General features: G+C 40.0%; 1 protein-coding gene across 11 annotated transcripts in view; it reads right to left on the reverse strand.

The window, feature by feature from the left end:
- Positions 1–17,254, reverse strand: part of LOC129188334 (discs large homolog 1-like protein) — a 98,978-nt gene that overhangs the window by 4,222 nt on the left and 77,502 nt on the right. For 8 of the 11 annotated variants that reach the window (XM_054788658.1, XM_054788661.1, XM_054788663.1 and 5 more), the window contains 10 exons: positions 9,900–10,014; positions 5,132–5,314; positions 4,167–4,230; positions 3,606–3,621; positions 2,992–3,033; positions 2,549–2,599; positions 1,088–1,189; positions 711–883; positions 524–633; positions 320–411 (listed from right to left, as the gene is read on the reverse strand). In XM_054788658.1, coding sequence (XP_054644633.1) covers positions 320–411; positions 524–633; positions 711–883; positions 1,088–1,189; positions 2,549–2,599; positions 2,992–3,033; positions 3,606–3,621; positions 4,167–4,230; positions 5,132–5,314; positions 9,900–10,014 — 948 coding nt within the window. The remainder of the gene's footprint in view (positions 1–319; positions 412–523; positions 634–710; positions 884–1,087; positions 1,190–2,548; positions 2,600–2,991; positions 3,034–3,605; positions 3,622–4,166; positions 4,231–5,131; positions 5,315–9,899; positions 10,015–17,254) is intronic. The other 3 variants (XM_054788669.1, XM_054788659.1, XM_054788664.1) reach the window with 1 other exon arrangement.

Consider the following 17,254-nt stretch of genomic DNA (forward strand, 5'->3'; position numbering starts at 1 on the left):
TACATTATTTCCTATGACAAAAATTGCCTTCCGACGTTTCGGTCTGAAGGTTTTCCAAAATTATCGCAATACCTACTTTCCCTTGTAACTACCGAAATTTCAGCCAAACCTACTACATTACAAAAAAAAAAAAATCTGCACATACAGTATGTAGGCTGTTTATAAACCACAGGTGTCCGCGTCATAACATGGGATATTTAGTACATAGAAAGATCTTACACAAAGTAAATGCTTTTTTCCGGTGCCGAACAGTGCACGTAACATGACTAGTTAAACAGTAGCCTACCAGAAAAGTCATTCATCACCGTCCAGAACTCACCAGTGAAATATTCTGTGAAATCCTGCTCTAGTTTGACTGCTCTGTCAAAGGACTTCCTTGCCTGCTCCTCAGTAAAACGCTTGTTCATCTCCCTAGAGAGACACAAGTAAGTAATGTAAGTGTAAAGCAAATTAATTTCAAACAACACATTTAAAATGTGTGCCATCAGTCAAACTGAATTGGAAATGGTGCTTTTTCACTTACAGGATGTTGTCAACACTGCATGGCCGAATTAAGATGGCAATAGGATACAGGCCTGCCAACTGCAGACGTTTTATAGCATTCCCCGATACATCCAGGATACAGTGTTTACTCTGACGGAGACATAAAGTTGGGCACAATGAGATACTTCTTCCCTTTTCACACTGATTAGTCCATTTTTGTGTCTTACCTTGTCAGCAACTTCTCTAACAGACTGTATGCTGGTTCCATACAGGTGGTTGTTATACTGTCCCGCCTCAATAAACTTGTGCTCCTGGATCTCGCGCTCCATGAGCTCTCTGGAGGACATGAAGTGATAATCTCTGCCATCCACTTCGTAGTCTCGACGTGGACGAGTTGTGTCTAAGGTACACACACGTATGGGCTGGGTTAAAACATTTTCTTTGGCTAAGCACACCAAAAACGACCTGTACAACATACGTAATCATCTGGAAGTACAACCACGACTGTTATATATCAACAAGCATTACATCTTTTCGGCTGTATGGTATTTGCAAAATTTCACAAGGTTTTTGATGAAATACATCCTAAAGTTTATAAACTCACGTGGGACGCAGGAGCCAAATTTGTCAGGAAACTCAGAGATGAGGTCATCATTCACTCTATCTTTCATTGGCCCAAGAATGATAAGAGGGCGCGTGTAATTCACTGTGAAACAGAAAAATGTAAAAAAAAAAAAGGCTTCAAAACACAATTTCCAAGTAGTATTAAAGCCACATTCAACCTATTTTGATTTGAAAGATGGACACACTCCACAAACCTTTGAAAATGCAATAATTTCAAAGTGGTTAAGGTTTTGAGATTATATTCATGGTAGGTTTTTATAAGCTGTGTGTTTCAACCCTTAAAATAACCAGCTTTCTATGAATACGAGTGCACTACTATTTGTACAACATCCTGATACTTTGTGTGCAAAAACACTTAACACTTTAAACCTAACCTTAGATCACAGCTAGGAAACACCTTCTTATGAAACCACAGGATTATAGATATTTTTAATAACATGTGGTGGAGACCGCAACCATCATCTCAAGACTCACTGCATTGTCATGTGGTCTATACGACAGGTACACAGCAGAACACACGTAAAAAAAGACATTTCCTGAACAGGAGCTTGATTGCTGCACCCTGTAGCTCGGATGGAAATGTTAAAATGCAAGTACTTGCTAGATCCGCATACAACATAGCCATGTCATGAGCACGGAATAGCATAAAGACGATGGCCACACTCTTGGAGTGGAGATCTGCTTGGTAAATAAAGTAGTGTACAATTTTAATGTTGCCAGTCATAAATAAAACACAACTAGTTGACAGCTCTCATGGTGCTGAAAGTTGGAGACTCCCGCAACCTGGACACTGAATTTACTCTGTTTTAAGTTAAGCCGGACAGATTTCTATTTAATCAAAATATCTATTTGTGTTACTTTATTCTGTCAATTTGTTATCTCAAGCTAAAAAATAATTACTGAACAGGTTATTTTCCACGTATTCGTATTACTCCACAACAAGCATAAAAAAAAATTCGGGTTTGTGTCAAATAGTACAAAAATTGTTTCACACAAATAAAGGCAAAAAAAAAGACAATCTGCTCAAATGTTTATTTTTTTATAATTACCTATTTGCCAGGGGCCCTAGGAATTGTTTAACGGCACCCCCCACCAATACCACTCAGCATAAATAAATGGAAAAATGTACAGTTAATCCATGTGATCGGTATCGGCCGATCTCACTCATGGATGATCGGTATCCGAATCAGCAGCATGAAACCCGGATTGGAGCAATCTAAATTATATTTAGTATTAGGGGAGACACGAGACATGAGACGAGACGATACACAAGATTGGGTCTGCGAGAACGAGACGAGATTAGATTTTAACATTACTTTTAAGAATAATGCAAAAAAATATGTAATAAATATATGACAATATATTGTAGTAGTCTGAATTATGTGTTTTCCCGCCTCAAAATAAAGTTGAAAAGTGGCTTTATATAAATGAAAGCACTGACCTTCCTGTTGCATAACTGGTTGGTAGGTTAGGAAGGTCTCCTCTTGGCCAGCTGATTGGACACATAAAGGTCACATTTAGATGCACAGCAACAAAACATTTCACCCTTTTCCCGACTTAACTAATGAGCTCACATAGCCACCCAACGCACACACACACCCACCGACTCACCCGCACACACACACACACACACACACACACGTTACAACATTGTTAGCCACAACATACGAATCAATGTGGGTACACATGTATGACAAATCTACACATAGAACACAGAGTGGCACACACACACACACAGACACACACACCTACACACACGCACACACACAAACCAGAAACAAAATCAAGGAGCTGAGGTTTGAAAATAAAGCCATAAAGAACAAATAAACAGAAAGCAGAATGAGTGGTGACACAGAGAGACAGAGAGAAAGGGTGGAGACTTACAGGAACTACTCTCACTATCGCTGGTGCCAGAGGGTACCAGCTCTGGAAGGACAAGACAGGTCAGAGTCAGCCACACACACACACACAGACACCCACACACACACACGCACACGCACACGCACAAAGACAAAGTACTGTATATCGCACGCACATACAGAGACAAGAACACACACTTACTGTGCATACTGACACATGCACCTCACATGACATCCATACATGATCTGTATTTCCTGATACTGTTCAAGGCACATCATTTGGCATTTACTCTGTCTGCATTATGAATACATTAAAAAGAATGGCTGATGAGGGTATGCAAAATTATAGACACCTGTTCATCTAGGGCCAATAAATCTGTATACCGGCCCCTTAAGCCAATTGAACACAAGATGACAGTGGACATCACAAGCATTATGAGTTTTCCCTTACATATACGCCTTATTTTGTAGCAGACTAGCTGATATTACATCAGTCTCTATGTAGGCACAGAACAAAAGGAGGAGTTTCAAGGTGAAATGCTGAATGGAGGTGAAATGGACACCCTATGCCACTACGGCTTCTGGTAACTGTAGTGAATATTTTGGCCAGTAGAGGTCAGTGACACCGTGCACACTTACCCTTTTCATCCTGATCCTGCACAGAGACAAACACAACAAACAATGAATTAGCAGATCAAGACAATAGAGGAGTTAATGACCCCTACAATTCATGCTTTATCTGTCTCTCATAAACACACTGACACATGCATACAAAAGCAGAGGGGATACAGTGCGGCAATGAGCCTTTTAATTAAAAGCCATTCACGCAGAAGAGCGGCAGATTGTGAGGAAAACACAGAGGAGGTGAGAAAGAGAGATGGCGACAAGGATATCAATAGCTCGTGCGAGACTCGGGCGTCACGCCTTATCACTGCAAGTCGGGTGAAATTCAAATTAATCAAGTTGCTTCACCTGTGAAATTACACCTTATCTGTCTCGACGACACACACTTTACAGCTTGTTTGTGCTCTTTCATTAAGACACAGTAAAAAGCAACTATGATTTTACTTGCGGAAAGAATGCCATAACAGTGTTGTGATGTCATGCGTTGCACTACAACAGGATAGCAGAGCCAGTTGACGTCTGTTTGTGACAGAACAACACCAAATGTTGGATGTTATGATGGAAGTTGGTACTCACTGATCTATCCTGAGGCCTCATCACACGGACCGTCTTCAACCTTGACTTCTCCTTCTTCTCTGCCCTGTGAAAAAGTAGGTGGAGTGTGAGAAGAGAACACAAAACAACTGTGACTTCCCTTTATTTGAAATGTCACTATTGTTGTATTTTTGTATTAGTTTGATACATATATTTAAAAATCTGCATGAAAAGGCATACGTGAAGAAGATGCCGCATTAATTACCGTATTTTCCAGTCTCACTTCTTTCATACTTTGTCCGGTCCTGTGACTTATAGTCAGGTGCAACTTATAATTTATTTAACATGTTTATAAATGTTAAATCATACTGACTGTCATGAACCAAGGTGTGAACATTACATTACTGTTGTCAGTTGCGACAGGGCACTCTAGGCTAGCGACACCGGGGATGAAGAATTCAATGGATTCAGTGATGTGGAATGAGATCGGGAGCTTGGTGAATTCGCTTAGTGGTAACTTGCTGGTTGGGCTTCCTGGCTTGTTATTTTAATTTAACGTATTAAGCCCAAGTATGTTCCTGTACACTTCGCTGCAGCATACATACAAGAAATCTGTTCCAGATATAATTGTGCAGATCATTTTCAGGACATTTTATTGACTGAATGCAAAGAACAAAGGATATTTAAATCATCTGACAGACAAGATGGTACCAGCTACTAAATGATTTGAGAAAAACAGGAAGTTTGCACTGAAGTACAATATAATATATTGTAAAAGTGAATTAGGCCTATAAGACCACAATGTTATGAGAATGTTTATCTTTTAAGGATAACAGACCCAGTAATTGACTTTCCCCATTCATTTTTCATGTCCCCCATTAAAAAATCCATTTGAGGTTTTCCAGGTGACTGCGTTTGTTGGCTGATCAATGGTTCAGAAGACACAATATGCAGGGACTCATCATGAAGTCACCTGCATGGCCACATTTCAAACACTTTGAACAAACCTTCTGCGGCTGGGGATGACTCCAACTTCAGGGCAGTTTGGGGGTGGGGGGCTGAGATGACGGGCGGGCCACCATTCCTCTTCACCAGCACTGCTCAAATGAAGGATATCCCCAAAACGGAAAGGCAGGGCCTGATTGGGCATGCTCAGGTCTGATCCACTTCCATCATAGTCAAACAGCGCTCTGCGGGGGCACATGGACATAAGCAATCAAATATATGCAAGGGTACTTTCAGCTTCATGGCATAGAAACATAAGAACATACCCCTCATTTTGTGGTAAAATGATAATTGTTTACCAATGTACAGAATATGAGCTTATCAGCTGTTTTAGCATGTGTCTGCAAATGTACATACTGTATGTCTCTCTGTTTGCTGTATAATCCTCTGGACACTGTGTGTATGCATGTCTAAATGATGATCTGTCTGTGTGACCCCCACCACAGAATTCCAAACCCATCCGGAGGGAAAGGAACCGGGAAAATAGGGCAGCAGTGTGTGTGTGAGTGTTAAGTAGAGCTGAAATAACAGGCATCCCCTAAAGTCCCCACTGCCTTCATCAATAAAACAGAGCAGAGACGGCAAAGGGGACGTCGAGAGACACAGACAGGGAAAGGTAGCTATAAACTACCAATATGTACGATATATTAAAAAGAAGCTTTTTAAAATATTTAATGAAACAGTTGGCTGACCAGTGCCTGCAATATTAAAAACAGCATTCTAAAAGTTTCAGGGTTTGCTGTATCACTGGTATGAATGGAATCAGGGCCATGAACACCAAGGGTAAGACCACACATGTACCTTCACCTCCATGGTCAAGACCTATACATGTATCATCTTATCCCTTATACAAGTTCCATTAATCGTTGGCCATAAGTCAACATTGTCAGCCATCTGTTCTGTTCCCTTTCTATTTAGGTTGTGCACTGCAAACCAGTAGCTTTTGTCAGCTCTAGTTGTCTGCTGCTTTGACCGCAACCTCGTACATAAAGTTGTCTGGTAAACTTCCCCAACTTCCCCCAGTCGGTCCAATCATTGTGTTCCGTGTCTATTGGCATTGTATCAATGGTGTTACTGCTCCACTGGATCGATACATGCAAATAACGATACACTAAATAACTGAAGTTTTGGTGATTATGTTCCACCAAAGGAGGTCTGTTTTATAATTAAGGCCTGTGTCAATATAACACAGTATCAATTAATATTCTTGTTATTTAAACCCCCCTATTAAAACCTATCAGATCTAATTCTATGAGTCAAGAACCACATTGATTGCAGCAGTGTTCATCAGTAATACATGATACAATTTTAAACTCATCTTCTACTGTACACTGTTTTGTACAAGCATCCACTTAATTAACTGCTTAAAGGGATAGTTCAGATTTTTTGACATGAAGTTGTATGACATCCCCATCAGCATTGTAGTCCAATAACAGCGACTTACCCCCCACTTGGTCTCCTAAGTCCTGCTCTGGTCAGATTTCTGTGATGATGAACGTAGTTCCCCTTAGTTGCAGGGGACAATTAAGTAAAGAGTTTGGCTTCTCAAAACAATACGCAATCAAAAGATTCATACATTTGCATCGCAAAAACGCCTTCTCAACGCCTTCTCAAACCTCACAAAACGCTTGCCGTTATATGTGTCTCCTGCCGTATGCCTGCGCACTGTCGCCTGTGCGTTCATGTGAATGTGACGAAGACACTCGCATCTTCTTGTGGAACACATACGTAAACAAGATGGCCGCGGCGCTCGATCGCGGAAGTAGATGCGAGCGTCTTCGTCACATACACATGAACGCACAGGCGACAGTGCGCAGGGATACGGCGGGAGACACATATAACGGCAAGCGTTTTGTGACGTCTGTTTTTTTTGAGAAGGGGTTTTTGCGATGCAAATGTATGAAACTTTTGATTGCATATTGTTTTGAGAAGCCAAACTCTTTAGTTACGTTCATCATCGCGGAAATCTGACCAGAACTGGACTTAGGAGCCCGAGTGGGTGGCAAGTCTCAGTTATTGGACTACAATCCTGATGGGGATGTCATACAACTTCATGTAAAAAAATCCGAACTATCCCTTTAACTTAGCATTAGTGCACAGGTATGTGCTAGGCCCATCATATTTATGGTTTCAGTTTTATGCCGCTCACACAATCATCCACATTTATCTGTGCTTGTGCTTCATTCTATTACCGTTTTTCCAACATAGATCTTGGCTGAATACAGTCTGTTATTACTAAAAAAATATGCATATTTAAGCTAATGTTATGTATTTTGTGCCGAAATTAAGCTTTTCAAGCATAAAATGGCTAAATGAACTAAAATACAAATATAAGCCATTCAAAAGACGCATTCAAATGTGTTGATCAAATGTAGTATTCTACACTGGTCACTAGGTGTCAGTATTGTTACTGTAATGTTCGGTGAGACACACAAGGATCAGACTTGATCGCCAGAACAACAGGCTTTTATTGCAAGCCTATCTCACAATAAGTAATCCCTAATAAAAAATCTCTAATACAAATACGGGCTACTTTTGCAGCCATTACCCACGCCAAGCTCAAACTCAACTCTGACCCCTGACATCACTTCCTGTCCACCTCTTTCAGGTCCCCTTGGGAACACATTTATAGTAACACACATGAGCGCAAGTCTTATTTATGTCTTAAATGGCTTATTTAGTCTTATTATGTGTACTATATTGGGTATTACAAGTGCAAAGTGACTATAGCGTCAAGTCTAGAGGGCTCTAATAATGTTAACACTGTATTTAGAAGGTCATAAACTGGTTTTCTATGCTTTAACTGCTAAAATATTCCATTTTGAAATAAAGAATTGTACTTTGCGGAAATTCACTTATCACATCGCATCTGGAAAAAATTAACCATGCCAAACAAGGGAGTAATGTACACTCAATTTTGATTTCCAGCCCTGGACATCAAAGAGCAAACTGAAAATGTAACAGCTCTAGTGTAGCTAACCATCAGTATACCATAGGCTTTGTTTGGGCTGCACAGTGGCCTAGTGGATAGCATGTTGGCCACACAGTCAGGAGATCTGAACGATCTCTGTGTGGAGTGTTTTGCATGTTCTTCTCGTGCGTGTGTGCGTTTCCTCCCACATTCCAAAGATACTAAATGTCATTTATGTTTGCATGAATTTAAATATCAATGCAATGTTTAACATTGTAAAGCTAATTTGAACATACACATTTTAGATATGAGATGGCAGAAATTATGACATGTTCAGCAAATATGAAGAAATATCTAATGTTACACTGGAAATCTAAAATATAACAAGGCCTAATAACACACCGGTAACCCTCAGCTGCCATTCTGGTGCTTCCTCATTATTTGCATGAGCATTTATCATCACTAACCAGATACAGGGACATTGACGTTGGTGATGTATTATGTCGGCCGCTGTAAGGATACAACATTAGTCAATGTAACTTTGAAAGGATTGATCACGCGATTGTGATTAGAACAGAAGATTCCGAGATGTGTTCAGCGCTGGTGACCACCAACAAGAAACGTCGGACCTTTGTGGGTTTCCCAAATTACTAAGCCACGCTTTGCATCAGGATCAGATATGTATTGACACAAACACATTTAGAACCTTTATTTAATGTTGTTTTAATGGATATTCTTCCCTTCTGTCTCTATGTTACAATCTCTCAGTGCAGCCAGTCACTAAAAAAAGGCTTGGCTTAACTAGGCTGAATTGGTTGTATATTAAATTCACAGTATACTGTGTGTGAACACTGGGAGTATTTCGTCTTTTGGAGATGTGGTGACAATATAGTGTCTAGCTGACTCTTGTTAGCTCATCTGCCTTCCATGCCGAGGGGGTGAGTGTGATGCACGCTCGTCAGACATGTCAGAGTACACCCTGTAATCTAAACTTGTTACTAGCACAGGTAAGTTTCCAATGTTAAAGCTGCTCGACGGTGGAAGTACAAAGAATGTTGTGGCTGCTTTAAACTGAAACACGGGGCACTTTATAGTCACACCCTACAGGAATAAATAAAATACCCCTGCATCCCTGCATTTACAGCAAGACAGAATGACAAATATTCTAAGAAATGTTCTGTATTCATGTATTTCAAAACTTATGACCATTAAAAGCTTAAATATATTTTAAAATAGAGGTTAAAAAGGAATAAAACATGGACATTTTAGGCCCTTTATTAGTGATTCTTAATTTAATTTTAGTAATATAGTAGTATAATACATTTTATTATTATTTCCTAATTAATTCATATGTTCTAATCCTGAAAAGCAGACAAAGTGTGATTCACTTGGACTACGTCACATATGCATTGTTGCCATGTCCCAGAATACACTGAAATATCTGGTGGGTTATCATAGAGCTGCACAGTCACTCATTAGTGGCAGTTTTATGACATGAATCAGTGAAATCAGTGATTTGAAACAAATGTCACCCTGTATGTTTGTTAGCCACAATAGTTTGCTAGCAGGTGTCAGTCCATGAGGTCGCTATGCGCCTGACTTAACCTTTGGGGTTCAAAAAAGCATTAGACAAAGTGCTTCAATGTAAAAGTTGAACCTATAATAAGTTAGCGATTTATCAATAATAGAGAGAACTGTCACATTCACGTCTGTCGAGTCAGTAGTGAATAACAATATGTAATATTGAATACTTGATGTGTGAGTTTTTGCTTCGTGTTCCAACATCTCTCTCTCACACACACACATGCACACTAATACGGTTTTGAGATGAGAGCTGAGATAAGAGTTTAGTCCATTACCTGACGTAAAGTGTGCGTTTCTGTGTGGATCGAAGCGATGTGGAGCTGGAACTGACACTGCTAGTCATCATCTGTTCCCTCAGGTCATGGATCTTTGCCTCAAAACGACTGTACTCTGCACACAAAGGCACAAAAAGAAAATGAATAATGTCATAAGCATTGGAGGTAATACATTTTAGGATTCTGCTTTAGATGCTTGAACAGCCGCTCAATATTTATGAGAATTGGAATGTGCAAGTGCATTTCCTTCCACAGCGTTTAAACAAAGATTGATTTTACATACACATTGACCAGGTTCTCCAAAGCGTTATGTCAAACAACGTCTGCTACATTACACCTGCTTCATATTAGAAAAGATCTAAAACACACGCATTTGATAAGCTTCTTTACAATACAGTAGATCCCATGCTTTTTGTCTATTTTTGACCCACGCCTCGCTCCCCTTCCAAACACTCCTACCAGCTTGATATTGATGCTCACTAGGGTCGCGGGTATGCTGGAGCCTATCCCAGCTGAATTCGGGCGAGAGGCGGGGTACACCCTGGACTGGTCGCCAGTCAATCGCAGGTCGATTCACATTCACATTCATACAATTAAGAGTCTCCAATTAACCTAACATGCATGTTTTTGGAATGTGGGCGGAAACCGGAGTACCCAGAGAAAACCCACGCACGCACGCACGGGGAGAACATGCAAACTCCACACAGAGAACCACCATCTTCCCGATCTCCTGACTGTGTAGCCAACATGCTGACCACTCGGCCACCGTGCAGCCACCCGGTATATGTATGTTTACCAAAAATTCACGAGTGTGTGTGGATCCTCAACGTATCGAGTGTAGAAATGGTATCCATTATTATTTCTCGTCGCTATAATGTCAACAAAACAAATTTGTTGTTCCATCTGTTTGACAAGAATTAATCTGAAAATGACATGTTTTGCTGTGGAGTACAGCTATGTAATCAAAATATAATTAACACCCATATGTAAGAACAAAACCCGTGGGAGCTCTTATGTATGGCAGTGGTCCCCAATCTTTTTTAATCCACGGACCGGTTCGTGTTCCAACAAGCCTCTGGGGGATGTGTGGGTAACAGCCAGTGTGCTAGCAAGAATGAACTTGACATCAAATAAATATGAACATTAGCACTCAACACACGCATAATAATGTCATCAATCCTCACCTTTATTCATTCATACCCAGCACCAGCATTTGGAAACAACGATGAGTTGAAGAAGAATGGAAAAAATACAGTGTAAGCCTATTTGTGGCAACATTGGAGAAACTTTCACTTTGTCTCGGAGCACACAACTCTGGTGCCTTCAAGCACCGCTGGGAATAAAAGCTCTGCCAAACAGGATGAAACAAAACAACACAAACATGCAAAAACTATGGGCTTTCAAACAGTATTTTATTTTTCCAATAACATAATACCTTTTATTTCAAAAATATATATACATTTACATCAAATTCAATGTAGTTATTTACAAAACAATTTTTTTTTATTATCATTGCTCTTCAAAGTTTTCCACGGCTGGGTCGTGCCTCGCCCTCGGCTGGGTGATTAGGGACCCCTGATGTATGGAACAAGACACCTTGTACAAATGTGACTTCACCTGCCTAGTGTTTTGCATGGCAGCGCCAGTCACATTATATATGCACACTGAACTTCACACGGAGACGTTCAAGCAGCTCAGCAGTAGTGAGACATCATTGGCGCGGCAATTGTTTGGCTCACATTTGCCCGTGCCTTCAAATGAAACAAACCCAACCAACTGAAACTGGTTTCCACTTTCCAGTGTGTGCATGGTAATAATATCCCACAGTACAAATCTTATTGATTTGCTATTTCTTTTAAACAATGCAACATATTTACAGATGAGACAGGAATACTATTTGAAATTGGACTGAACAAGCGAAACCCCATCCAACCTGAATGTCAAGCAGTAAATTGTAAGCGACCAACCAGCTGGTTGGCCAATCAATGCAAAGAGCAGTGAACTGCTTACCCACACAGCGTAGCTGCCCTTTGCAAAAACTCCCTCTGAACCACGTTTACAAGTTCCCATGAAGGCATCCCAATTTTCCTTTCATTAAAAATGTACAAAGCGGAAAAAAAAATTAAACAAAGGTGGCGATATTACTGTAATTTCCGGTGTATAAGCCTCTACTTTTTTGTCATGCTTTGAACCCTACAGCTTGTACAGTGAGGCAGCTAATTTATGGCTAAAAACAACATTTCCCATGATGCTTAGAGTGCAGCTTCAGGAAGTGGTGATGTGAACGAGTGAAGCGGAAGCTAATATAAACCTTTTGAAGTCTTATGCAGCGATCTCCGACACATCTTAAGTAAGCTTGATCAAGTGTAGAATCACTACAGCTTCTGTTTGGACTACTTGGACTGCCAACCGGCCGAGGGGTTTCAAAAGGCTGGACTGAATGAAATGGACAGCTCAAGCTAAATGGCTAATTTGCCTCGAGACATCGAACAAGAGAGACAGAGAGACAGAGAGAAAGACTGACAAAGTGTATAAAGAAGGAATTATGAGGCTGTTCAATTGTGATGGTTGTCAAGACGACTTGAGTGGTTTTAGTTCCCAGGAGCATGAGGAAGAGGACGGCGATTAATGACTTTTCGGGTAGGATACTGTTTAACTAGTCATCTTACACTCACTGTTCGGCACTGTTTAACTTGCTATGTTATTTGGGAAAAAGATTTATTTAATCAAAAGTAAAAAAAAAAAATCTTTGTAACATCTTTTGTGTATTAAATATCCCATGTGACGATGTGGACACCTGCGGCTTATAGACAGCTGCCGGCTATATTTGTACACATTTTTTTTCTCTTTAAATTTTGTGGGTGCGGCTTACACACCGATACGCTACATAGTCCGGAAATTACGGTACAATTAATGTGACATGGTGAGGTGTGCTCGTGTGTGTATCTTCACAAGAATAAGATAAATTTCATTATTACTGAATAAACAGCAAGTTATATAAAAGCAGTGAAGCACTGAATACCCCGCTTATTACAACAGCACTGGCAAGAAGCCATGTAGAATGCCACTCTTTGTGCGTGTGTGCGTTCCTCAACCATTACTGTCGACTACGGAATCAAATTAACCGTGTAATTCAATCGCACTGGAGGTACACGCCTAACAAGCGCATAACCTTTCTCCGTATTTCTTTTCCTTGTTTCATCATATACACTAAATAATCTTCCAAAACCAGATATAATTCATGGTCCCCTAAAATTACACTGAAGTGCATTGATGTCAAACATATTTTCATTGTGGGCCACACAGAAGGAATGGTTGCCCTCAGAGGGACGGTTGGAATTGTGAAACCATATAATGTACTGTATAGCCTTAGCATATTACATATAATATTACATAATACGCGCTGCATTTGATTTTCTTTATTCCTTACAACCTGATGGATAACTAGTTATGAAATCAGAAATCAAGGAAATAAAGTGGAATATAGAAACAGTGCAAAATCGATTTGTTGTTTTGTGCGATTCGATGCAATTAATGGATGGATGGGCTTGCTCGTGCAGCCATGGCCTGAAAGCCGCTGTGACCGCAAAGAGACAGCCGCCTCGTCTCAACGATTTGCTTCATGTACATTATTTCTTCAAAAAGTGTGAACAACTGTGTGCTTTCAATAAAACAAAATTAGGCAGACAAAAAAAATTGGGATGCATTATCTAGATGTTACGCATCTTTGCCATTTAAATATGGTGTGTCCTTTCTGCATTTGGCATACATTATTTCCGGGCCTCTAGTGCACAGAAGTGAATTACGTGGTGGGCTGGGGGCCTTGACTATAAAACTTGTCCTTTAGCGTGACAGATTTAAACTCAGAGACAAAGCATTTTAAGAAAATAAGGTTACATACGCTCATCACGGGCACCGATGTGTGATTCATGTTGGTGGGCCCTTCATGATTAATTTGAATAGTTCTTTTTCCAGGATAGAATGAATGTACTTCATCTTCACTGATTTCAATGATAAAAACAAGAATTTGGTGGACAAGCTCAAATTCATTTGGGATTTTATCTCATTTACACACGTCAAAATGATATATACAAGCTCAAATGTATACTTTCACCAAAATCTACACATGGTGCTGAATGACCCCATATGTATTTTAACTTGACAAGGCCAAGCCCAATGAATTTTTCATTAGTGATCATGATTGATTGCAGCTGATAGTGTGTCTGTGACAGCATTTTCACAGCAATCATTGGATCGACCATTGCTCACAACGATGAAATTGTCCAATGAACTCAGTGAAGATCGAAGGAGAATTGCAGACTTTCACAAGTTGGGAAAGTCATTTCAAACCACTTCCAAACAACTGCAAATTCCAAGATCATCAGTTCACACAATTGTATGTAAGTATGAATTATTTGGATGTGTCAACGCTCTGCCAAAGTCCGGAAATACATCCATTATATGACCAAGGCTCAAGCCAGCCATTAACAGGAAACTGCTGGTGACATCAGTGTCACTATCTACACTGATTCCAGTTGTACACATGGAAGGAGAGGGTGTCCACTATGAGAGAAACCTCTGCACCAAAATTTCGGTGCATTCTCGGCTGAAATTAGTAGTGACTTCTGTACAACTGATTCAGGGTCAGGCATGACAAAGATTGATTTGGCCATAATGACATGAAGTATGTTTGGAGGAGTCAAGGTGAGGTTTTCAAAGTTAAAAACACCAAAGTAACTGCGAAGCACGGCCGTGGTAGCATCATGCTTTGGGGCACTGGTGCACTGCACAAAGTGGATGGAATCAGGAAGGAGAACCAGCACCAAATTCTTCAGATTCACCTCAAATCAACAACACCTGAAACTTTGGTACAGTCGGGTGTTCCAACAGGACAATGCTGCCAAACATATCAAAACTGATTTGGGAATGGATACAGCAGGCTAAAACTGAGCTTCGAGAGACCTGGCTTCAACCCTATAGGACATACGTGTCAAACTCAGGCCCAGGGGCCAAACCTTGCCCGCGCTGCAATTTCATCAGACCCGCGAACTGTTTGGAAATTAGCATTGAGTTGGCCCGCCTCGCGGACCTATATCAAACTATATGTTCCCAAAGTAGTCAGCAATAAGTGAAATCCGCAAAGTACTTTTTATAGACAGGCATTAATATTTTCTCACATTTCTCTCTTGTTTAAACACTCTCAAAGTTCAAATTTAGTTTGAATTTTAATGATCAACTTACGAGGTTGGACAAAGGAAATTATTAAGTGTCTCTTGCGTATTTCACTCCTCTGAGTGTACCCCTTCATCCAGGAGCAGTTCCGCTGTAGCACCTGTAGTATTTTCCTCCTCCTTGTCGTCCTACAGCCGCAGCTTCTACTTCTCTTCAGCATGTACAGAAGTCCAACTTTTTGTGCGATGGCTGGCTTCTTCTGCCATTTGGGTGCAGAACGTTCCGTCAACATTGTGTGTTTTGTTGGGGAGAAAACTTGCAACCATACAGCGTTCAGAGTCACGTGATGAGCTTCTTGTGTTTCTTCTATTGTTTATTGGTGATTAGCAAGCAGCCCACACAGTTAGCTAGTTTGCTAGTGATGGTCACAACAGATGGCAATGAAGGAGACTGACTGACAATGGTCTACACCCAATCAGGGCGTAGAAGACAATGGGCTTAAGCACAGAACTACAACACTCAACTTCCCACAATGCAATTCTTCTTAAAGGGCCAGGCTTGGCCTGTAATAGCGTTCATACGCTGTAAAAAAAAACCCAAAAAACAATAAATTTACAATAAAAAAATCCACGATACAGCAAGTCTGCGAAAGGTGACCCGCAATGGAGCAAGGGAACACTGTACAGCGATCGCCGTAATTAAGCAATTCCTCCAGCATAAACTACGCTGGCATAATAATTTTAAAGGTGGAAACAATATTGTATATAGCACAAAATTCACAACCATTCTTAATAAGGGTGCCAGATACTTACAAAATTGTAAATTCTTGTAATTTTTGAACTGGTCTTAAAAGTTTGATCAGGAGTGTATATTGGAGCCTGAATGTATCAGTTCGACCCTGTATAAATTAGCCAAAAAACATATATGCAAACGAAGTAACTGACCCAGATCGTGGTTTTAAAAATCATTGAAGATGATTGATTGAAAATGTTGCATAATCATTTCACCGGGTAAAAAAATTCTTAAGGGCCCGCAATGAATAAGACATTCATTCCCATGATGAGTGTACATCAATTTAAGAAAATGATGTGGATTCATTGCTAAAACCCATGCAGAATATTCCATGCAAGGAGCATGGTACTACTTGTACTTTGTAAGGGCGATTTAATGCAGAACTCACACTAATCAAAGGACAATGAAAGTGACCTTTAGCTGGGAATTAAATTACTTCCATGATCATCCTCTGTCTATCAGCTTCAAATTAACACTATCATAAAATCAAATCTGGGTTCGCACCAAAGAATTAACATCTGTCCGTCTCAAAGAACTCCAAACCGTTATATGGGATTAAAGCAAGAGGGACACAAAGGGACATGTGAGAAAGTGCAGAAAAAGGGGTGAAGTGAGACAGTAGTAAGGAGGTGAGTGACTGACTGTGCTTTGATGCACTGCTGCGAAATCAGATCCAAACAAAAGAAAATTAAAGCTAAATAAAATAAATAAAATAGCGCTGTTAGTAAAAGAGAAAAAGATGAGGCTGAAGAGAAAAGTAGTTGTAGTATCTGTCATTGTGTGCGTATAACAAAGACAGTGCTGAAGCTCAGAAATGATTGGAAGGAAAGTGAGGTGCTCTCATCATCATGTTTTAAGTTGAGTGGTTTATTAGGTGGTGGTGCTGAAGGTGTGGCAGTAATGCACTTTTTATAGGCGAACCAGTGGACCAGATAACAACGGTATTGCAAATGTGATGTTGATACTAAACCAGGGCTGTCCAAACGTTTTCCACCGAGGGCCACATACTGAAAAATGAAAGGATGCAAGGGCCACTTTGGCGTTTTGTAAACCAGCACATGTAGACGTACTAAAAAGTGATACATATTTCAAGAAAAAACTGCATCTTAGCTTTGCAATGTAAGTGCAAAAGCATATTATAACCACAAACTTCGATATTTGCTCTTTTTCCCCATTTTTGCTGGTTTGGTTTATTTTTTAATTTTCCAAATATTTCAACTTTCTCCCTAATAATCTTTGTAAATATTCTTCTCATAATATTATGACTTTATTCCCATAATATAACTTTTTTCCCCAACCCATTTTTACAAAAATGACAACTTCATTTTGTTCTGTTTTTTTTTTCATATTACAGCTGTTAAAAATAATTTCCTTTTTCTTGAATATTTCAA

This window comes from Dunckerocampus dactyliophorus, chromosome 10, assembly GCF_027744805.1.
Source record: "Dunckerocampus dactyliophorus isolate RoL2022-P2 chromosome 10, RoL_Ddac_1.1, whole genome shotgun sequence".
Lineage (NCBI taxonomy): Eukaryota > Metazoa > Chordata > Actinopteri > Syngnathiformes > Syngnathidae > Dunckerocampus > Dunckerocampus dactyliophorus.